Here is a 24,252-nt window from a genome sequence, read left to right as displayed (position 1 = left end):
AGGTAATTGTAGACAGCAATGAGGTCTCCCCTGAGCCTTCTCTTCTCCAGGCTAAGCAACCCCAGCTCTCTCAGCCTTTCTTCATAGGGCTTGTGTTCCAAACCCCTCACCAGGTTTGTTCCAAGGACAGCATCCTGTCCTTGGGGTTTTATAATGTCTTCCATTTTCAGGAACTGTTGCTTCAGTCCCATCCTTCCTTTACTTGTGTAGGTGTTTTTTTTTTCCTGTTTATCAAGTGTAGGGTCAGTAGATGCTGGCTTTGGTAGAAGGCAGTGTGTTGGTTCATGAATTAAACCTGCTTGGCTCCATATTTCTAAAACTAAAGCACTAACCAACCCAAAATCCCAGACATGCACACATACACATGCACTTTTAGTTGTGGATGTGATTGACTTGCTGCTCCTTTAAAAAAAAAAATCCATCACTTTTCCACACTTTCTACAATACTTTCAAAATTAAATGACCATTGCTATATTCATACTGCACATTTAAAACCACATTAAAACTTCAGGTGACTGTGCAAGCTCCATCACCTGAATTTACTGATGAATTAAGCATCAGGAACCATGATGTTGATATTCAGGAAGATAAGTGACCATGGAATCCTCTTCTTAATAGCCACTCTGCATATTGATAAACAGAGTTGGTCAAAGTACACAACTACATTGCAAAGTAAATACTTAAACAGTATAAAAGACAGCACTGAATAAGAAACGTTTTCTGTAAGAGCAAGACGCTGTTGAGGCCACTGCCCTGACCAAATTCTAAAAGAGTGTTCCCTTCCTACCCACTGAGGAAGACTACTAATTTACTGTTTCATGATTTTTTTTCCTCTTCCTCTCAAAAAACAAAAGCTATGGCATTGCAATGTGCCTTTGCTAATTAGGCTGCATGCTTCTGTTCTGTATGCATTTGCAAAGCTTGACATGCACCTTTAAGACAGGATAAATAATATAGCTGTAGAAAGATCCTCTTGTGCCCATGCAATTTTCTTCATCTGCTCTAACATTCAGGTTTTTCAACTGTCATTTTGTTTGCCTTTCCTACTAAACTTTCCATTTGGTATTGATGTAGAAAATGTTGTATTTGTCATAAACATGGGACCTTGGTAATGTGATACGTTGGCTTGGTTAAAGGGATGCTCCCCTCTTTCTCCCTCTCATCATTCTGTCCCGCTTTTTTCCCATGAATGCCTGATTTTCATTTAGGGTAATGTATATTTTGTGTTAAACATCTCATTGGGCATTCTCTGCCAAGCTGAAGATAATATTTTTATTTTTTTTTTCCCCAGACTGAAAGCCAAATGGCCTAGAAAATAAAGTGCTGCTAACTTTCTCTGCTGAATTCAGTACAGTAATTCCAAGTGCTTTTTTTTCCAGTGTGAACAAATTAAAAATACCATGTAGGTTGAATCCTAATTAAAAAAAAATGGTGTCAGTTAGGAGATGTAGTGCTCTTGAAGAATGAATTGTATCTGGAAATAAAGTAGCTTAATAGTTTTGTTTGGCTATTTGGCTGTGGCTCAAATTTATTCTTTAATTACTAAGATGGAGTGATACGTAGCATATCAAGCAAGGAATCTATCTTACCCTGCTAACCTGTTCAGGATGACTTTATGCAGCACTGGCACATTACATTTTAAACTCGGAGTTTGTATTAATGACTAAACATGATGCTTTTACATCACGTAAAATCTTGTGTGGTCATGCAACTGTTGCATGAAAAATGAAATGGTCTTCATGAGACCAGATGATTAGGAGAACTAAGATTACACTTGTTAGTGTTTGCCATTTCCTTTGTGCATACCTGATTCCTTCTCTTTATCTTCGTGTAATCAGCAGCTATATCCATTTCCAGGATCTAATTGAAGGTAATGAAGAAAGGGTTTGGGCTGTTAAGCTTCCACATTCTCTGCTCTTTGTGCTTCTCCTGGTGCTAAAAAGAGATGAGTTAACATAAACCTGAGTAGGCTGTTTAACCTTCTTTCTCTTCTGGAAATGTAGATGCAATAACATTTGCAGCTGAAAAGGCTCATTCGCAGTTTCTAATGTTTAAGGATGCAAATGAAGTATTTTGTCTTTTCTGTCGCCTGGAGGTGTTAAGCAAGGAAACAGAAAGACGTTTCTAGGATTAGTTCAGATTTCTTTTATCATGTAAAAATCAAGGGTGGTTTCAATGCCATGAAGTGAAGAAAAGTAATATGGAATCTATCCAGACAAAATTCTTACGTTTCGTTTGTTTCTTCCTAAATTTTCTGGGTATTCATTCCTACTAATACAGCTGAATACGCAAACTTTTTTGCAAGAGATGAGGGCAAAGTTCCCGTGCCTGTACTTCGGGTGGTGCATGTAATGTTTTAGAGGTGATGAGGAAATTAATCATTGACTATGGCATGTCATACAAACTACTGTATGTTCCAATTCTATTCGAGAAATACTTCTAAAACATTGAATAACTCAATATTGTGTTTGGGTTCTGGACAAAGACACAATAAGATGTAAACTATCTATGGCTTTAAACTGTTTCGAAAGTCTATTGTTCAAGTAAAACTTCAGCTTGCTGATCAGATCCATACTGAAAGCTTTAAGAAGTATGGAGCCCCAGAGGTACTTCTTGGTCTTCTCAGTATCTTGCAGCTTCGAGTCCTGGGAAGAAGCTCCTTTGGTTCTTGTATTCACTACCAAAGATTCGTCCTGGAAAGCTGAATACTGTGGTTTGTTTCCCCCTCTTCCTTGGACATGTAATACACATACACCTTATGAAATGTTTGGTTAATGAGACTTGAAGTTTAGAATGCAGAATTGATTTACTCTTTGCACATATAATTTATGATAGTATGAGTTGACAACTTGTAGTTTAAGGAAGAAATTTACAGATTAGCTTGATTCTTACAGTTGACTTTGAATTTGCAACTTCTGTGGAGTGAAAGATAATGGCTTTAAAGTTTATTTAATTCTGTTCAGCACTTGTGCTTAAGGTGATGCTGACCACCATCTAGATGGATTCTGGCTGTTCCCTAGTGTTTATGTAGTAGGTCATGCACCTTTTCTGAGGTGTGCATGCTTTTTGTGGGACAGAGGAGTTAACTAGCCTTAGGTTAAGTTTATGCTGGATCAACAACTGTATTTTCTGTTTAAACTGAGCTTTAGAGTCTAAAAAAACAGTTGTTTTTTTTTCCACCTTGAGTATACACGTATTACATTTTGAAAAACCCCCAAATGCCTCTATATGATACATATAGATAAACGCTGTTCTGGCATTCTTTTCTTAACCTGACTTAGAAAAGACATATCTGGGCCCTGTTTTCATTTGGTCCTTCAGAAATTTGGTTATAGTGGTAGCTGATTAATGTATTTTCATGGCTTTGCATAGTTCAGTATAATTTGGTGACCAAGCCAGATTCACACCAGAATCACAGAATGTTAGGGGTTGGATGGGATCTAGTCCAACCTCACTGCCAGAGCTGGATTTTGAATCTCTCCAGAGGAGACAACTCCACAGCCTTTCTGGGCAGCCTCTTCCCTGCACCATCATGCTCACAGTGAAAAAGGTTTTCCTTATATTTACATGGAACCTCCTATGCTCCAGCTTGCACCCATTGCCTGTTGTCTGGTCATTGGACATCACTGAGAAGAGCCTGGCTCCATCCTCATGGCACTCACCCTGAGTATATTTGTAAACATTAATGAGGTCATCCCTCAGGTATTTTTTAGAATAATAGCTTAAAAGGGATTTGTTAACACATCTTCCTCATCATGCCAAAGGTTAAACATGGAAACTTGCATCTGTGTGTTTTATTTTCAAGTAAATCAGTGTATTTGATTTAGTTTGGTTTTTTTTTCTTCCCCCCCCCAGTATGGCTTAAGCCAGTGATTGTGAAAGTTCTTTAAATTCAATTTTAAGTGATACAAACTTCTTGCAGCTGTATGCAGTTTCAGGTAAGGCTTTTCTGTTCAGGTGTCTTTTTCCTTTCCTAAATGCTTTCAGTGTATGTCTTTCTCTTACAGTATATGCTGCTATTTGAGACAGGGAATGCAGAGATTTAAAATGAAACAGTATTACACCACTTGTAGTGACATAGCCTGTGTGGTAGATCTGGCCTTTAAAATGTAGCATATTTGGGGGCCAAGTAACAGTAAATTATTATTCTGAAGTAGAGCTTAGAGCAAGCAGTGAGGTCTGTCAAGCTAAGCAGCGTAGTTATTCACCACCGTCTACCACTTGTAGCAAGTTGTACTGGGCTCTGTCACTTTCCCAATTGCCAAATAACTTCTGAGGCTACATGCTATCAAAGTCTACCTGCCTGCTGCTTATGCAGTTTAGGGTGATGGTAATACTCCTCCTGCCCAAATTCTCAAACAAAACAAAAGCCAGATGTCCAGAAAAAATGACAATAATCTAAGACAGGTGTAGTTGGAGAAAAGTAGAATTCTACAGTCTTTTTCCCTTTAATGTATTTATTCATCACTTATTTTGGGCTTGTGTGGAATATTGTAACTAGTTGAAGATGAAGAAAAGGCAGAGGTACTAAATGTCTTCTTAGCCTCAATTTTCAACAGTAAGACAGGAGGGCTTCAGGATAACTGGCTTCTTGAACTGGTAGATGGGGTCAGGGAGCAGTGTAGTCCCCCTAAAATCCACAAGGAAGTAGTTAGAGACTTGCTGAGCCACTTGGATAGTCGGAAGTCCATGGAACCAGATGGGATCCATCCTAGGGTACTGAGAGAGCTGGCAGATGAGCTGCCCAAGCTGCTCTCTATCATTTACCACAAGTCCTGGCTTACTGGAGAGGTCCCAGATGACTGGAAGCTGGCCAATGTGGTGCCCATCCACAAGAAGGGCCAGATGGAGAAACCTGGAAACTACAGACCTGTCAGCCTGACCTCAGTGCCAGGCGAGATTATGGAACAGGTCATCTTGACCATCCTGCAGGCGTGCTGTGATTGACCAGAAGGGATCAGGCCCAGCCAGCATGGATTTTGGAGGGGTAGGCCCTGCCTGACCAGCCTGATCTTCTATGATCAGGTGACTGGTGGATGTGGGGAAGGCTTTGGAGTAAGTCCACCTGGGCTTCAGCAAGGCCTTTGGCACCATTCCCCATAGCACACTCCTGGTAAAGCTGTCAGCTTGTGGCTTGGACAGCAGCACTCTGTGCCTGGTTAGGAAGTGGCTGGAGGGCTGAGCCCAGAGAGTGGTGGTGAATGGTGCCACATCCAGCTGGCAGCCAGTCACTAGTGGTGTCCCCCAGGGATCAGTGGTGGGCCCCATCCTGTTCAATATCTTTATTGATGATCTGGATGGGGGGGATGGAGTCTATCCTCAGTATGATTGCAAGCTGGGGGCAGGTGTTGATCTGTTAGAGGGTAGGAGAGCTCTGCAGAGGGACCTTGACAGGCTGGACAGATGGGTGGAGTCTAACATGATGGCATTTAACAAGTCCAGAAGTGCCAGGTTCCTCACTTTGTCCACAACAATCCCATGCAGTGCTACAGTCTGGGGACAGAGTGGCTAGGGAGCAGCCAGGCAGAAAGAGACCTCGGTGTGTACTGGTTGATAGTAGGCTGAACATGAGCCAGCAGTATGCCCAGGTAGCCAAGAAGGCCAGTGGCATCCTGGCCTGCATCAGGAGTAGTGTGTCCAGCAGGAGCATGGAAGTCATTGTGCCCCTTTACTCAACACTGGTTAGGCCACACCTTGAATACTGTGTCCAGTTCTGGGCTCCTCAGTTTAAGGAGGACATTGAGTCATTTGAACATATCCAGAGAAGGGCAACGAGGCTGGTGGCAAGCCTTGAGCACAAGCCCTACGAGGAGACGCTGAGGGAGCTGGGATTGTTTAGCCTGGAGAAGAGGAGGCTCAGGGGAGACCTCTCTATAACTGCCTGAAAGGAGGTTGTAGCCAGGTGGGGGTTGGTCTCTTCTCCCAGACAACCAGCACCAGAACAAGAGGATACAGTCTCAAGCTGCAACAGGGGAGGTTTAGGCTTGAGGTGAGGAGAAAGAGTAACCGGCCATTGGAATGGGCTGCCCAGGGAGGTGGTGGAGTCACTGTCCCTGGAGATGTTCAAAAAAGGATTGGATGTGGCACTTGGAGCCATAGTTTAGTTGTTATGAGGTGTTAGATATTAGGTAATAGGTTAGACTTGATGATCTCTGAGTGTTTTTTCCAACCTGGTTGGATTCTATGATTCTATTGTGTACTGTATTCACTTAAGAGGTGCTGTGCTGTTTTAAGCCTGTACAGAAGCTGTGGTTTGCTGTGCTTTAATGTGATTCATTTTTAAAATGCTTGTTCTGATAAAAGATGCTGTAAGTGTTGTCTCTTTTGTACATATATTAACGTGTGTGTATTCTTAAGATGTTTTTGGCTTTGGAAGTTCTGCTTATTTCATTCTAAACAGGTGTGTTGTTTTGGCCCCTGGCCCGGAGCCCAGATGCCCAGCAAAGCTGGTCTATCACTCCCCCTCAAGTGGATGGGGAGGGAGGGGAAAAAAAATAACAGAAGCCAGGAATAGGATAGGAGCAATTTTAATAACACTAATAAGCAAACAGCAATAGACCATGTGGAAGCAAAAAGCAGAGACAGCAATGTTAGTCTCTCCTTCCCATCAGCAGGATGATGGTCAGTTTTGGGAAGCAGGGCTCTCTCTAAGCTTGAGGGTTCCTTGGGAGGATAGATGCCATGGATGAATCCCCACACTACCTTCTTTCACTTTATTCTTATACCTGAGCTGATGTCATATGGTGTGGAATACCTCTTTGGCCAGTCTGAGTCAGCTGCCTCAGCTATGTCCCCTCCCAAGATTTGCCCACCCCTCAATGTACTCTTGGGGCAGGGAAATGTTGAAAGGACATAACCTGGATACTTATTCAACAGTAGCCAAAACACTGCTATGTTATCAACTACTGCTGCAAAAACAGCACTAGAAAGATGCTGTGAGGAGAATTAACTCAGCTCAGTCCAACCCAATACAATCTCCACCCCTCATTCCCTACTGTTTGCGTCACGCTCTGGTTCTACACATTTGATTCTTACGCTAAAAAAAAATAGTTCTTGTTTACACTCACAACCTGATCTACATACTTAAACTCTCTCAATATCCAACATATAGAGACTTATATCAATGTCTCAGTCCTCTATTAAAGAAAAAAGAGTTCTTCTGCTCCTCCAGATGTTACTTGGGTGTGTTCAAGACAGGAGAAGCAGGATATTCTGTTCTTGGACACCAACTCCTGCTGGTCTCAACCACTGTGTCGCTCTTGATCCTTGCAAGCCTTCATCAGTCTGGGTTCTTCTTGCATCGTTACCTTCTGCAACATGCTGCTCACATTCCAAATTACCTTTCCCCCAGTGTTAGATCTCTTTGAGGCACTCACTGAGTCTCCCCATATTTTCATTATTTTTGTTTTTTCATTACCCACCAAGTACATCCAGGCCCCTGAGCAAAGACAATCCCACAAATGCGTTTGCCTTTCCCTGTGGGAGGAGCAACCCACGCTGCCTTTCCTAGCCACTTTCCCATGTGTGCTGCAGGGACTTTATCTCCCCCTACAGTGTGCAAGGGTTCTGTTTGGGCAAGACCAGGTTAGCATATCCTTGAGAATTAACCAACCAAGTGGCTTCTGCTAAATTTGCATTCCAGTGCCTCCATCCCCCATTACCCAATGCTTTCAGCATAGTCTTTAACAGTCTGTTGTATCTTTCGACCTTCCCAGAGGCTTGTGGGTGGTAGGGAATGTGATACATCCATTCAATGCCATGTTCCTTGGCCCAGGAGCTGATGGCATTGTTCCTGAAGTGAGTCCCATTGTCAGACTCGATCCGTTCAGGAGTACCATGTCGCTACAGGATTTGCCTCTCAAGGCCTAAGATGGTGGTCTGGCAGTGGCATGATTTACAGGATATGTTTCTAACCAGCCTGTAGTTGCTTCTACCATGGTGAGGATGTAGCACTTGCCTTGGTGTGTTTGTGGTGGTGGTCCACTACAGTCAATCTGCCAGGCCTCACCATAGTGAAGACCCAGCCACCGCTCTCTGTTCCAGGGAAGCTTGGCTCTGATGGCCCTCTTAATTGCAGCACAGGTTTCACAGTCATGTGTGACCTGTGTGATGGCTTCCATGGTCAAGTCCACCCCTCAGTCACAAGCCCATCTGTACGTAGTGTCTCTCCCTCAGTGTCCTGATGTTTCATGGGCCCATTGAGCTACAAACAGTTCACCTTTATGCTCCTAGTCTAAATCCACTTGAGCTATATCAGTCCTGGCAGCCTTGTCTGCATGCTCCTTGTTTTGATGTTCTTCATTAGCACAACTTTTAGGTATGTGAGCATAAACATGACGTACCCTCAGAGGCATGTTCTCTGCCTGAGCAGCAATGTCCTGCCACAGTGAAGCAGCCCTAATAGGCTTGCCCCTGCGTTGCCAATTGGTCTTCTTCCATTGCTGTAACCATCCCCACATGGCATTAGCCACCATCCAAGAATCTGTGTAAAGATGAAGTACTGACCACTTTTCTCTTTCAGCAATCTCTAGAGCTAGTTGGATGGCTTTCACCTCTGCATATTGACTTGATTCACCTTCTCCTTCAGTAGCCTCAACACCTTGTCATGTAGGACTCCATACAGCAGCTTTCCACTTCCGATGGTTTCCTACTATGCAACATGATCCATCAGTAAACAGAGCATAAGGCCTTTCATCTTCAGGTAACTCGTTGTATGGTGGTGCCTCTTGGGCACGAACCACTTCCTCAGGCGGTGCTCCAAAATCCCTGCCTTCTGGCCAGTCCATAATCTCTTCCAGAATTCCTGGGTGGTTTGGTTTTCCCAGTCGAGCTCGCTGTGTAATCAGTGCTACCCACTTACTCCTTGTAGCACTGGTGGCATGATGAGTAGAAGGGATGTTTCTTCTGAACATCCAATGCAGCACAGGCAGCCTGGGTGCTAAGAGGAGAGTTGCTTCTGTACCCACTACTTCTGATGCCACTCGAACTCCTTCATAGGCTGCTAAGATCTTCTCAGTTGGTGTATAGTGGGCTTCTGATCCTTGATATCCTCTACTCCAAAATCCCAACGGCCGATCTTGGGTTTCACCTGGCGTCTTCTGCCAGCGACTCCAAGTGAGACCATGCTCCCCAGCTGCGGTGTAAAGGATATTCTGCACCGATGGTCCTGTGCGAATGGGCCCAAGTGCCACTGCACGAGCTGTCTCTTTTGATCTGCTCAAAAGCTTGTTGCTGCTCACTGCCCCATTCAAATTGATTCTTCTTTCAAGTTACTCAATAGAGAGGGCTTACAAACTGACTATATCCTGGAACATGCATTTTCCAGAACCCCACAAAACCTAGGAAGGACTGTGTCTCTTTCTTGTTGGACGGTGGAGACAAGGTTGCTCTCTTGTTGACCACGTCCATAGGTACATGATGACATCCATCCTGCCACTTTATTCCCAAGAACTGAATTTCTTGTGCAGGTCCTTTGACTTTGCTTTTCTTTATAGCAAGTCCAGCCTTCAGAAGTATCTGAGTAATTTTTTCTCCCTTCTTGAACACTTCCTTTGCTTTATCACCCCACACAATGATATCATCAATGTACTGTAGATGTTCAGAGGCCTCACCCTTTTCCAGTTCACTCTGGATTAGTCCATGACAAATGGTGGCACTGTGCTTCCACCCCTGGGGCAATCAATTCCAGGTGTATGGAACACCCCTCCAGATGAAAGCAAATTGTGGCTTGCACTCTGCTGCCAATGGAATTGAGAACGCATTGGCAATGTCAATAGTGGGGTACCATTTAGCAGCCTTTGACTCAGCTCATACTGGAGCTCCAGCATGTCTGGTACAGCAGCACTCAGTGGTGGTGTCACTTTGTTCAGGCCATGATAGTCCGCAGTTAATCTCCAACCCTCCATCAGATTCTTGGCACTGGCCAGATGGGGCTGTTAAAAGGCGATTGTGTTTTGGTGATCACTCCCTGGATCTCCTGCTGGTGAATCAGTTCATGAATGGGACCCAGGGAGTCTTGGTTTGTGTGATACTGCTGTAGGTGCACTGTTCTGGTAGTAATTGGCACCTGTTGTTCTTCAACCTGCAGCAATCCCACTATGAAAAGCCCATCGATAGCCCTTTGGGTCCTTGAAGTACCCTCTCTTGAAGTATTCTATACCAAGAATGCAAGGGGCCTCTGGGCCAGTCACAATGGGATGTTTTTCCCACTAGTTCCCTGTTAGGCTCACATCAGCTTCTAATACAGACAGCTCCTGGCAGTTTCCTGTCACTCCAGAAATCCAAATAGATTCAGCACCTCTGTGTCCTGATGACATCAATTTGCACTGTGCCCACGTGTCTACCTTATATTTCTGTGGCTTTGATGTGCCAGGCCGTTGTATCCACACAGTCCAATATACTCTGTCATCCCTCTCCTTCTCCCTGCTGAAAGCAGGGACCCTTTACTCCTAGTCTTCATCAGAGTCTTCACTGTCTGATCTGGGTGGTACCGGGCCAGAGGTCCCCTCATCAGGATCAAGGGGTGTAACCTCAGTTCTTTTCCTCCTGAGAGATCATTATTACTCTCTTGGCTTTCTACAGCTGATACTTTTGCTGCCTTCTTAGGTGATGCCTTTTTATCTATCGTCTTCCCTCTCAGTTCACACACCCGAGCTTCCAATTTATAAGTGGGTTCACCATCCCACTTCCTCATATCCTCCCCCTGGTCACGCAAAAACAACCAGAGTACTCCATGTGGTGTGCGTCTGGGGCTCCCCTTCCCTCCGGCTGAGGCAGGAGGGGACTGATTTCTTGGACTACACCTGGTCAATGAGGTACTGGCTCATGGGAATGAGTTGGTACAGAGGTTATCTTCAAAATTCTGGAGCCAGGCTGACACTATCTCCACAGACTATGCGTCCTCATCCAAATAGTACATCAATGCTAGGCTCTTTGAATATGATGCTGGAGCACCATGGATCACTTTCCTCCACAGGGCCCATGTGCATGGGACATCCTCTGGATCTGTGGAGACACTTTGATCATCTAAATCACTATAGATAACTTCCAACACTGCTAATTCTCTTAAGTATTGGATTCCTTCATCTACAGTGTTCCCAGGTCCTTCTTGCATGGGTACCTGGCCCTGACATTTAGCAGAAGTTGTCTCCAGAGGCTGCATATGCCTGTCTCTTTTGCAATGCCTTTCTCAATATCTCTGTTTCTAGCACTGGGCCCCAATTGTTGGGCATCTTTCCTTTCCAGCAGTTGGCTGTCAGCCCCATTATCCCAGCACCAGAGCAGCCAAGCAGCAATTCACCCTCCTGACTGGCAACTATAATCCTTGAGTATGTCTCTCGGCTCTGATGAGTTTAAGGACTGAGTAGTTTCTGCTTCTTGTGTGATCTCACTCACTCCCTGATTTCCCACTTGATGGACCAGCATCTTGATCATAATCTTTGTCATCCCTTACCAATCGATGAGAGAGACCTGTTGACCTCCTTGTCCACTGCTGCTTTTTCACTACTGGGGCAATCTCTCTGGTTGCTGTTTGGGTCCCCATCTCCACCATGGTATCCTCATGTGTTTGGGTGCCTGCCTAAGCCACAGTCTTCATAGGGCACTGAACTGGGGCTTGATAAGCACAGGCCAGGCCCCAGTAGAGTGCAAGAAGTTGTTGGTTCTCATTGGGATAAGCAAGGCACCCTTCTATCAGATGTTGAGTCAATTTAGTAGGATTGCTTGCCTCTTCTGGGGTAAGGTCCCAGGCTATGGGAGGTGATAACTGTCCTAGCACCCTGCCACCCAGGGTCTGACCGCTTCAAGGCACATTTCAATATATCCCCACCCAAGGGCTGTCCTTTCATGCCATGATGGAACCAAACTCCACAAAACCTGCAACATGCCAGTAATGTTGATTAGCAGTACTAGAGAGCTCGCGTAAGGATGGATCAAAATCTTGGGGGCCTGCATAATAACATTCTCTATATTAATTTCAAGTGGGGAGAAAGAAATGATAACCTCTCCAGCGTAGCTCCCACAGAGCAGCAGCCCTGCAAGCAGGAGAAAGAAACACATAGCCATTATCTGCTTCAGCATGTTCCTGCATGAATGTATTTCCAAAACAAAGTAAAAGTTACAAGGAGCCACGTGACCAGCACAGAAGCCTGTATCTTAAGCAAGATTATAGAAAAAACTGCAGGAATTACAGCTATGTTATATTTTCCTTCCTGGGTTTCTGCACCAAAAAGACTGTGGTGGTTTTGCCCCTGGCCTGGAGGCCAGATGCCCACCAAAGCTTCTCTATTACTTCCCCTCTCAAGTGGACGGGGGGGGGGGGGGGCGGGGGACGGACACCAAACAACAACAGAAGCCAGGAATAGGATAGGAGCAATTTTAATAACACTAATAAGCAAACAGCAATAGACTGCATGGAAGGAAAAAGCAGAGAGAGATGTGTTAGTCTCTCCTTCCCATCAGCAGGATGATGGTCGGTCTTGGGAAGCAGGGCTCTCTAAGCTTGGTGGTTCCCTGGGAGGATAGATGCCATGGACGAATCCCCACACTACCTTCTTTCACTTCATTCTTATACCTGAGCTGATGTCATATGGTGTGGAATACCTCTTTGGCCAGTCTGAATCAGCTGCCTCAGCTATGTCCCCTCCCAAGATTTTGCCCACCCCTCAACGTACTCTTGGGGCAGGGAAGCCTGGATACTTATTCAACAGTAGCCAAAACACTGCTATGTTATCAACTACTGCTGCAAAAACACAGCGCTGGAAAGATGCTGTGAGGAGAATTGACTCCATCTCAGTCCAACCCAAAACAACACGACTGGAGGAACTCTTACTTTCTGAACTACTGGGCTGCTACTGGTTTTGGTGATCCATGACAATGCCTAGGCATGTTGCTGTCTTATTTTAAGATGGAAAAGGCTTAAGTCTGCACAGATGAAGTTCTCTAATCGTTAGTATTAAATTTGCATTTTGATGCTTGGTCAGATTGCTGATTACTCCTGTATATGTTCCTTATTCTGAACCTTCAGAGTAGCAGCAGCAGGGCCCAACTGCTTGAGCTGATAGGTTGTTTCTGTGTGCCTGGCAGAACGCTTCTGTGTGTTCTTCCACATCCATCACATTCTGTTGTAGAATGTTTTCCCAGTTCAGTGTTTTGTAGTGGATGCTTCTTACAATATATTCTTGCAGTGTATTTCCTATGAGAATTCCTTTCCAGTGTTGAATGGACAGTTCCTGTACTGCAAGATGACCCTGTTACTTCCCCACTTCTCTGAACAGATGTTGGCATATCTGGGTGTTTCTGTGTGTTGGGCATTTTTTTTGTAGGACTTCTGAATCTTGTTTGTCTTTGAATGTTTATCTGTCCACTTCACCTGGATTTTTCTGTTCTATTTGATTATTTTCTAGGCTGTTTAAACCATTTGGGCCTTTTGATGAAAGCTCTGCTTCTCAGCCCTGGATTTAGCCTGTGTGACTTAGAAGCTTTTTAGCTCAGACGGCAATCCATGAGCTGTGCTGTTTTATCTCCTTTGCTTTGTATGTGGCTGTAGGCAGCTGCATGTATGGGTCTGTTTCCTTCTGGTGAGCTATAGATGGGACACCATATTTATGGAAGGTTCCAGTTTTTCTGGAACTCTGATACTGTTTGTGACTGCCAAACTACTTATGCCTCTTTCTCACTGGCTGTGTTGTTCCCTTCCCTGCTTCCTTTATTAGAATAAACCTTTATTAGAATAAACCAAACCAGGTTGGAAGAGACCTTCAAGATCATCGCGTCCAACCCATCAACCAATCCAACCCACCCAAACAGCTAACCCATGGCACCAAGCACCCCATCAAGTCTCCTTCTGAACACCTTCAATGACGGCGACTCCACCACCTCCCCGGGCAACCCATTCCATAGCGCAATCACTCTTTCTGTATAGAACGTCTTCCTACCATCCAACCTGAACCTCCCCTGGTGCAGCTTGAGACTGTGTCCTCTTGTTCTGGTACTGGCTGCCTGGGAGAAGAGACCATCATCCGTCTGTCTACAACCTCCCTTCAGGTAGTTGTAGAGAGTGATAAGGTCACCCCTGAGTCTCCTCTTCTCCAGGCTGAGCAACCCCAGCTCCCTCAGCCTCTCCTCATAGGGCTTGTGTTCCAAACCCCTCACCAACTTTGTTGCTCTTCTCTGGACTCGTTCCAGCAAGTCAACATCCTTCCTAAACTGAGGGGACTGGCTGTGTGTAAAGGGCAGAAAAATTAAGGCAGTTGTTCCCCAATGAAAGACTTTAATCAGCTTCATGCAAGTACAGATTTTCCTGTGAAGAAAAGTTAGGGTTGGGACAAAAGCCATTTAAAAACTAGCTTTATGATAAGAGTTTCTATTGGTCTCCTTATCTATGAACCTTCTTTAATACCCTCATTCACCAATGAGTTCTTGAGTAAGTGTGGTTAGTTGTTAGCCCCATTTGCTAATCTAGCTGTTATCTCACTGGAACAGAATCTTCTGCTTTTTTTCTGCACTGAAGTTGTTCCCCTACTTGACAGCATATACCAAAGAGCTGGCTCAAGCAGTGGATTTGATGCTTCAAACTTCAGCCATTCTTTAAGACAATGCTCCTCAGAGAAGCAAAATTTTATTTTAAACCCAACCTTAAAACAGAAATGCAAACTAAAATGGAAAAACAAGCCAATGTGGCAGTATGCAGACTGTTACCACACACCTGTGTGTTTGAGGGCATGCCCTTCCCTAAAAGAAGGTTCATGTTCCCAGTTGTGTGCTCTAGCAGCTTATGTGGTCCTCCATCCAATGTCCACTAAACATCTATTTAGCAAATTTGAACTTGTGAAAGCAATGGAAAACACTTATCACAGAGAACCTTAGGCCGTTGTCTGTCATGTTGGTCACCTAGGTCAGCCCAGAAATGCCAGAGTCTGCGCCAGAGAAGGGGCATAGATGAGACTCTGGAAAAGGCTGTGCAGCAGGAGGAGACAGAACCGGGGAAAGCAATTGGATTGGCTCAGTACTTCCCTGATTGCTCCTGACATACTGTGGGCTGTGAGCATACCTGGTCAGTGGTGATGGTGTTAAGCTCTCTTCTCCTGAAAGACTTACTGTCTTCCAGTAAGTAATACCATGAATTTGGGTAATCTTTAAAATGTCCTTTGCAAGTCTGACTTTGAGAACGTGTGATTCAATGGCTGTGTGCAACAGATAGTTTGGGTTCTCCTGAACTTCTTCGTGAGCTTAAAACCAGCTCTGTATTTACATAATTTAGTTTCAATAAGATGGAGCAGTTCCAATTGCTCCTGAGATCATTGCTCCTTTCAGCCATTTCTTCCTTAGACATAGGAAACATTTTCCTGCAACTAGCTTTTTCAGGTACCAGGGAATGAACAAGTACAAAGCCTGCATTATTGCCATTTCTTCTGTGTGGTGAGATAATTATAGGGGCTCTTGCACCTGGAAGCAGCTGGGCACTTGGAGTGTATTTTGCCGCATCAGCAAGCTGTGAGTGAAAGAATCCCCTCACCAGACCATCATGAAAGAAAAAACACAAGATTCTTGATAGCTGTGTTTTTGTATGTTGCAGACATCCTTGTTGGCTGGAGCTGCTCTTGTTAAGCTGGTGTTATGTGCAGTGTTAAATGTCTTGGCTAGAATAAGGACACTAAAAAGCGTGTTTAATTGTCCATAAGTAATGTAGTAAAAGACAGAGGAAAAGTTTTAGTATTGCTTGGTTCGTCTAAAGCTGGGTTGGACCTGTTCAGTCATTTCCTGCAGGGCTGGGAGGCTTGGCAGCGAGCTCGCTTGTTTGACAGATACAAGCCCACGGAAGAGTATATGTTGCCAAGGGAGCTACTGTGTATAAAAGTTTATTATGCAGTTTTCCCTCCTCCATACTTTCTATCTGTAGTTCTGTTTATGCTGCCACTGAGGCTGAATCTACTATGGACTATATAATACAGTAATTGTGTCTGTATTCATAGCTTTCAGAAGGAGATACAAAGGAATCTCCTATGAACAGTCTATTCAGTTATCTCAGATCCACAAGAGTTTGTTAGATGGACAGACCCTTTCCAAATGTTGGGAATATGGTGATTTACACTAACATAGGCCTGTTTCGTCCACTCTGTTCCCAAAGCACAGTTGAGACTCTAAAGGTCACATACAGCTCACCACAGACTTCTCAAATGGATTTTCCAGATCTTGCCTTTGCTTGTCCTACTTTGACATTGTTGATTTTTTTTTTTTCCTACATTTGGGGTCCTGCTTTTCCTGGGCATAGAATTAAAGCTTTTGTCTAGCTTAAAAAATCCCAACAAACAAAAACACACAAAAAAAACCCAAACAAAAGCCACCAAAAGAACAAAGGGAAGGGAATGAATGGCTTGTGATTCTTATGGTACCACAATTAAACCAACTACTGCTGCTCTCAAAACCAGAAGGGTCTTGGGGAAAATCTCTTCAATATTTACTACTTAAGAAAGTTAGTTCTTTGTTTCCTTGACATGGAATGTATTCTGGAATTGTTCTTTCATAAAGTATTCCTTATTTTTTTCTACCTTTGACTATGCAGAGTAGAAGAGTGATACTTAGGTGTTGCTGTTAGTTTCTCAAGCAAAAGCTTCATGTTTATGATGAAACCTGCCAAGTTCCTTGCAGTCAGATAACTAGTCTTTAAGGCTGAAGTATGCTGCCTCTGGAGGAGTGATAACTTTGGAGAAAAACTTGTTTGATATGCAGTGTGTAAGCTTGAATATGTACAGCAGAGATTCTAGTGCATGCTACTACAGTGGCAAATCTGTGTGGACAAACTGTCATGAGGTACTGGAAGCTTTTCTTGTGCAGATCCACTAGTTCCATCTGTTTCATAACTAAGGATGCCAGTGGATGAGAACCTTTCTTAAAATTTGTCTTTGGCACTTTCAATATCAAATACTAGAATTTTGAACAGGTCATTTAGTATGCTACATGAGAGTATTGTCAGTGATGAAACTCAGGCACTCAGGTGATGAGCTGAGAAGGCTTGAACCACATCTTTGAGTGATGGGAACTTGAATGCTTGTACCAAGACTTGCAAGAGTTCGTCTAGTAGCTCGTTAAGATGGCAGTCTTTCTTGTGAGCATAGCTGAAGTTAGTTGTGAGTCCTGTCAGAGAAGGCCCACTTTTCTCTCTGAGGTGGTTTGTGTTGACTGGAAACGCGTGGATCCCCCTTGGTTTGTTAATTTGTTTTTGATTCATAGATGTTGATTTGGTTTTGATTCATAGATGTTGCAGCATGCAGAGTTCTGTAATTCAGGTATCTTGTGATACCGCATTCAGTTAAAATACTTTGTTTCAGATTTTTTTGTTTCTACTGGGAGATAACTGGATGTGATGATGACCGCAGATGACTAACCATATAGGGGAGTAGCTGGTGGTACTAGGCTGCTGCTTATTCACAGAGTATTTCTGTTCAAGATACAAAGGTTCAGAGCAGTTAAAGCCAGGAGATGCATGTGTAGACTGTGTGGCTTGTGAATTCTTCATGTTATAGACAGAGGTTGCACCACCTCATATTTGCATTAGTAATGTGAATATGCTGCACATTTGATAATTAACTTTTCATAACTTAATACTAATTGTGTTCATGTAGAATACTTGAACTCTGTGCTGGGTTGAGGCAGCCCCCTTCCCCAACCCTGGCAACAATAAACACTCAGACAAACGGATTGCAAAAGTGATTGAAAGCTTAAATAGAAAGCAGTGAACATCTACAGAAAGCCAAAAGCACAGTGACAAAGAAAGATCCCAAAACAGACCCAGAGAGATCACATCCCCACCTGAGGGTACACCCAAGGCCCCCAGGGCTCCTTCTTCCCCCTCCCACTGTTAGGCTAGTCTCAGCTGGCCAGATCTGAGACTGCCCATCCCCCCATGGCCTTGGGCCTAGCCAGGCCCAAAGCCAGGAGGCATCTCCCCCAGTTACCGGCTGACAGAGGAGGAAGAAAAGAGACAGTGCTAGACCCCACACTGCATCTTATAGTGGTGCAAAGAATTGTGGTAGGAAATACTACATAATTTCCTGTGTCCACCCCTCTGGGCTGGACTTCTGGACACAGGAAGTAAATATTGCAGGAGGGCACCCAGCTCAAACTGTAACAAGCTCTCCAAGATTCATGTAACAAATATACTGGTTGCAGCACACTGGTTTCTTGAAATGGTCTGGAATGTTCATTCTCAGCTGGCTTGTAAATTTCTCCTGAATGATGCTGTTTTCTTATCCAACTACCTGTTTGGACAGTAGCAAGGAATCAGCTAGGCTCTTTGAAATTCCATACCACCAATGAGTCAAGCAATGTGTTCTTTACATGCCTTTGATTTGAAAGTTGCATGCTTGCTGATGCTATGAATGTAATTTCCATTTTCTCCTGTTACCTCCAGTTTAAATGAAGACTTTCTTATTTTCTGATAAGTGGGAGTCAGAGGAGGAAGACAAAGTGTAAGAGCATTGGAAATAGACTACAAGCTGGAAGTCTTGGGTGATATATCAGGGCAGCAAAAGTTTTGACTCTGCTATCTTGACCTTGTATGTTTTTAATTGTGGACTTTGAGAAGAGAGTGGGGAGAAGCAGCAACACATGAAGCTTGAAGTAACACTGATCAGGCTGCAGGATTGGTGTAGACCTCCAGCTATATGCAGGCACCTATTAAAAAAAATAATCTTGTGTTAAGAGAAAACGAAGCATCAGTTTTCAGGTTCTAATCTGCTGTTTCTGAAATCATCAGCCTCAAACTTTGTCATTATGGTTTCAAGTGTGAATTCCTTGCTTCCTGTTTCCCTTTTCCTTTAAAAAGTTAATTCCTTCAGTGTTCAGATCCTTTGGTACTATAGTATTAATAGATCTGTTGGTCTTCCTCTTCTCTGCGCCCTTCTATTGTAGTCTTCCCAACTTTGTGTTTGTAAGACAAATCAGTTTTAGTGACTTGCTGAACTAGTAAACCTACTGTAGTAGAGAAGAGGTGGACTGAGATAAAACCTCCAATTACAGAATGGATTCTATGATTATAGAATCAGAATAGTTTGCTGTGGAAGAGAAGTAAATATATGAGTTCCAACCTCTTTGCAGGGCAAGGACACCTTCCGTTAGATCAGGTTGATCAAAACCCCATCCATCCTGACCTTGAATATTTCCAGGGAAGCAGCATCCACAGCTTCTCTGTGCAACCTGCTCCAGTGCTTCGCTACCCTTACAGTGAAGAATTTCTTTAAAAGACCTAAATCTGCATTCTTTGAGTTTAATGCCATGTTTTTCCTAAGTCTGTTCTGTGATAATGTACTGCCATCACAAATAGACAAAACTTCAGCAAATACTTCTTCTTAACAACTATAACTGTCTGACATCCCTAACATTTGTGGCACAAGAGTATGTCAGAAAAAATATTAAAGCACAAATTCTGATGTAAAGAAAAAGTTAGTGCTGGTATTAAGTAAACTACTCATCAGCTGGAGAGAAGTTGTTTTAAAGTATCTCTAAGGATGGGGTGAAAAAACCCAAACAAGAACAAAACAGCCCCCCCCCCCCCCCAAACCAGCAACAAAAAACTCAACCAAAACCCTTCAAGTCAAAACACCATCTCCCCAAAACCCTACAAAAACAACCTAACCCCCCCCCCCCAACCAAAACAACAGCAAACCAAACAAGAACAAAGCCCCCAAACTCAATGAAATCAATGAAACAGATGAAAAAAATCGTGCAGGACTAGTATGTTTATTCTTTTGATCTTTTCTTCCTGTAGTACAAAAGATGCTAGCTTGCCAGACCCTGTATTCAGTTGATGGATCAGTAGTTTTCAGTGAAGCTGTTCTGATAGAATCACCTTTGGCTCAGGGTTGTACTGACCCTGGAGAGGTTTGGGAAATCTTTGGTGTACTTGATCACTGCAGTCTGTTGCTGGCATAGAGAAACAGGATGAGGGAATATGCAATTCACTCTTCTACCTATGTATTGAACTATTAAAGTATTATATGTTAACCTTCCACATTAGTAATAGAAAAGAGTTGCCTGAAACAATTGGGGAAACATTATTTCACTTTTTACCTTACTTTCAAAGTCTTTAAATACATTGAACAAGAGACCGCACTGTAACTTTGATGTTTTGTCAAGGTTTGGTTTTAGGAATGCATGATGGAATTTTCAACTCTGTTGTAGTTTAGTCAGCATATCTTTGTAAATCACTTGCAGCTATTTCATAGGTGTAAGTTTTCTTAAGGGACATTTCTGACTTTCAAGCTGGAGTACTTCCACTTTGAGCTGTTTTCCCCCCTTTTTGTCTGGCTTTGATTTATACAAATGCTAATTATAGGGGCTTTGAATCTCTGTGTATACATAGTTTCACAAGGTCATACACATTTTTAATGAACTGGCTGAAACTGTTCATATATTGTTAGATGCATACAGAAAGAGATCACCATCTATTAAATGTTGTTTCATTAATCAGTTCAAAAATATAAGAATAGAAGTATCTGTATAAAGTTGGCTTTTAATTGTCTCCTAAAGTTAACTTCATTGTCTTTGCAGGCATCAGAAGGTGTCACCTTCATTGGACCTGACACACATGCTATTCAAGCTATGGGAGACAAGATTGAAAGCAAATTGTTAGCCAAGAATGCGAAGGTCAACACGATCCCTGGCTTTGATGGAGTAGTCAAGGTGAGAAATCACTTAATTACTGTCTGCCCACTGTAGGAACGGTGTCTAAATGAAAGTACACCTCTTGATGATCTGATGCAGAATGTAATTATAGTTTCACCTTCTTTTTCAAACAGATAAAATAAAAAACGGAGTACAGAGTTTTACTAGCCAGAGAGCTTTGAGAAGTCCTTCATAGTAAATGATGTAATAAGGACTGCTTCTATAGAGCCTCTAAACATGTTTTGCTTTAAGCTTAACACATTTACCTGCCCTCATGTTAAAGATGAGGTGTGGATTTGACTGCCTACACATCTTTGTTTCTCAGGTCTTTATTCTTGTTTGGCAAGATCTTGACAGCCTTGTGTTAAGTCCAGTTTGTTAGGCTGTATGAAGTTTTGATTTTACAGTGTGTGGATGGTGTAGACTTCTGTGGTTTGTAAAACTCAGGGTGAGGATGGGGGGAAGTTGGTTTCTCGTTGTCTGAATCTACAGCTAGTGTTCTTCCTGGGATTTTAGGAGCAATGATTTTCTACGGTGTCCTAGAAATTTCAGTTTTTTTCTTTATATTTTATGTGAGATAAAGTATATATTGGTTTTGGTTTATTTTCTGGTATAGTGAAGTGTTGGGCTTGTAAGATTTCCTGTGTGTCTTAATATATTTTCTGTATTAATGCAGGTAAATAAGCTTTTCCCCCTTTTAAACCCTTTGCTGTATATACCTAAGTCTTTGGTATATTATAAAATGTTGATATCTGAAGTTAGTTTTTTTTTAAACAAAATTTGAGTTGGACAAAAAAGGGAGAAGCTGGTTTTGACAACACTTTTAAGGAAGTGAAAGGAAAGTTTTTCAGGTTTTATTTATGACGACTGATAGTGACCTCTGATCAGTGTAAATCTCTTATGTGATAAAATAGGAAATGTCAAGATAATGGGGAGCAACTGAATAAAGTAATGGGATGCAGACTGTGTTTTAGGGAACAAAATAGCCTAGGGCAATGGTGTTCAGTGTTGTGCCAGCCCAGTTGGATTTTAAACTGTCCTTGGAGGAAAACCCCAAAACCCAAATAGATGAGAGAGGTCAATAGAGTATAAAGGAATAAGCTTTCATAAAACTATCAGTTCTGATGATGTTTGGAGAACTTAGCTAGTGAGAGAGAATGGTACAATCACAGAATAGCAGAGGTCAAAATGCACAAGAGAATTCTTCAGTACTTGTGATGGAAATGCCTTGTGTGAGATGCCTGACAGTGGGATGTGCTGTAAAAGGTAAAAGTGCAGAGTTGCTTCTCTTCTGGAGGGCTCCATGTGAATGTTAGTCTAGCATTTGTGGCAGTGATGAAGTCCTTCAGGTTTTTGTTGCATGTTTTAGGAGTCCTTTTGTATGTGGTCCTTTAGTGCTTGTAAGATTTAACAGTAGCTAAGCTATTATGCATAAGATCCTCTGTCTGATATCTTTATATTCTTGTAGAAATACTGAAAGTAGCTTCTATAAAAACATTTGGTGCCATGGTCTAGTCATGGGGTCTGTGTTGATAGGTTGGACTCGATGATCCCCGAGGTCCTTTCCAACCTAAGTGATACTGTGATACTGTGATCTAATTAAGAGGTAACTTTGGATAGTCTAAATTCCACAACTTTTTCTAGTGCTAGATCAAATTCTGTTGATTTTATCACTGTCAAGTTAAAACTTATTTAAAGGCCTGTTATTCTGATAAAAGAAACAAACTTAGCAAAGTAGGATAGTCATTAGTGAACAGAGAGCCATATAGCTAGTGAAACTGAGCTAATGCACTTGTTTCTCAGACCTTTAATTGCACTGTTCTTTGACAATTATCTGAAGTTCCTGACACAAAATGAAAGACGGTTAAGTCATCTGGTTGGCAATTGGCTATATGCAGTGATAGTCTTAACACCAAATGAACTGGAATGTAGGATTGAATTGACAACCCCAATTCTCAGCTGTTGAAAGAAACTATGTAGTAGTTGCTTAATCCTGAAGTGTCCATATTATATCAATTTCACATACCATGGCCTTATACTACTATTGATTATCTGAAGAGTGATTAAAAAAACATGAGATCAAAAAACCCCAACCAGCCAACACCCACCTTGCAGTATACCCACCAAATAAGTAGTTCCCATCTGACATGGTAGAGGAAAATGTAGTGCTTTGGTTACCAGTTCTAGTAAATAAAACTTTTGATAATTGTTATCCTTGCTATGGATCTAAACATGTGCCAGTGTTTGTCTTCTGATCCCTTTCCTGTGATGTGTCTTTTGCTGGGATGAAGACCTGAGTAATTGGGTCGTAAAGGCTGCTTGATCTTTCGCTAGTTGTTTTGCCAATTCAGACTAAGATAAGAAGGGCAAAACAATGTGTTACCAGGTACAATCAGAAGAGCAACATGCAAGGAGTTAGAGATTGCATGGTATTTGTGCTGTTCGGTAGGAGGCCTGTTTTGGTCAGAGTTAGGAAGCTTTCAGGGCTCTTTTCTTGGGAAATATTTAAAGGTCATAGGAAGGACTTAAGTGCCAGTTCGGTACTTGGGTTCATGAAGTGGCTTCATCTATATAATGGAGTCTAATACAGTTGGAAGAAAGCACATTCATGCCTTTGATAATGTCAGAAGTTGAGGAAGATCAATTGCACATATTGTTTGTGGATGAATAGTTAAAGTGAGCAGAGAGTAACAACTTCTTGTATTTTGTTACTTAATTCAGAGCTGCACTGAAAATTTTTGTTACATGAAGAGTTATCTTCACCCAGCACTCGTTGAACAGTGCTGCAGATACATGGATCCTTCACTGAATAAAGAGTGTTTTCTCCCTTTTATATTGCTTAGCACTTACACATAGGGAGCACTGAAGTAGCTAATCTTTTCTAATAGCAACTGGGAGGAGTTGCATGTAGAAAAATGTGCAGCAAGTAAAAATTAAATTAAGACATTTGACAGAAGGAAGCCTTTCAACAGTATACGTAAGGATCTGCAAGGACTGGAGGAGAGGATGCTTGCATAACAGACACAACTAACTGTTCTCATACAGGTAAATGCTGTGGCAAATATGAAACTGAGAATGGGACTACATGGAGAGAGATTGGAGAAGGTAGTTTGACAACAAAGAGTAATTTCCTTCTTATTCCTGGTTCAGTTTCCTCATTAGTTGGGGCAAGGGTTATCCAGACTACCTAAGTAAGGAGCCCAAGCCTGGTATTGCCATCTTAAGCCAGCAAAAGTGTTCGAACACAGTCAATTTCAAAATCTGTAGCTACACTTAGTTTCATAAAACCTGATTGAGAGAGGTAGTGGTAAATAGCCCTAACTAAAATAATTTGTGTTAGTGCACCTAAGCACTGGCTATGCTGAAATGAGAGCTGAGATGTATTGTCTGTAGATGAGAATAGAAGAATAAAAGGTAAGAAGAAAGCAGAGGGTGAATAAGGAGTGTAAGGAGGCACTGTGGTGAAAAACTGGTGAGGGAATGGCAAGGGAAGGAAGGTATTTATATTTATTTATTTTTAACATTGTTTTGCTATGTATAGGGTTTTGTTTTATGCCTGGTAGAACACAGCTGGATGTAGACCCGGAACAT

General features: G+C 42.6%; 1 protein-coding gene across 1 annotated transcript in view; it reads left to right on the top strand.

The window, feature by feature from the left end:
* Window positions 1-24,252, top strand: part of PCCA (propionyl-CoA carboxylase subunit alpha) — a 337,899-nt gene that overhangs the window by 69,817 nt on the left and 243,830 nt on the right. The window contains exon 7 of the mRNA XM_068163688.1: window positions 20,548-20,679. Within this exon, the coding sequence (XP_068019789.1) occupies window positions 20,548-20,679 (132 nt within the window). The remainder of the gene's footprint in view (window positions 1-20,547; window positions 20,680-24,252) is intronic.

The sequence above is a fragment of the Melanerpes formicivorus genome, unplaced genomic scaffold (genome assembly GCF_026170545.1).
Source record: "Melanerpes formicivorus ecotype bairdi unplaced genomic scaffold, bMelFor1.0.p_v2 SCAF_1, whole genome shotgun sequence".
NCBI classification, from domain to species: domain Eukaryota; kingdom Metazoa; phylum Chordata; class Aves; order Piciformes; family Picidae; genus Melanerpes; species Melanerpes formicivorus.
Note: the sequence above shows the minus strand (reverse complement) of the source record. Positions and strands in the feature narration are given on the sequence as shown.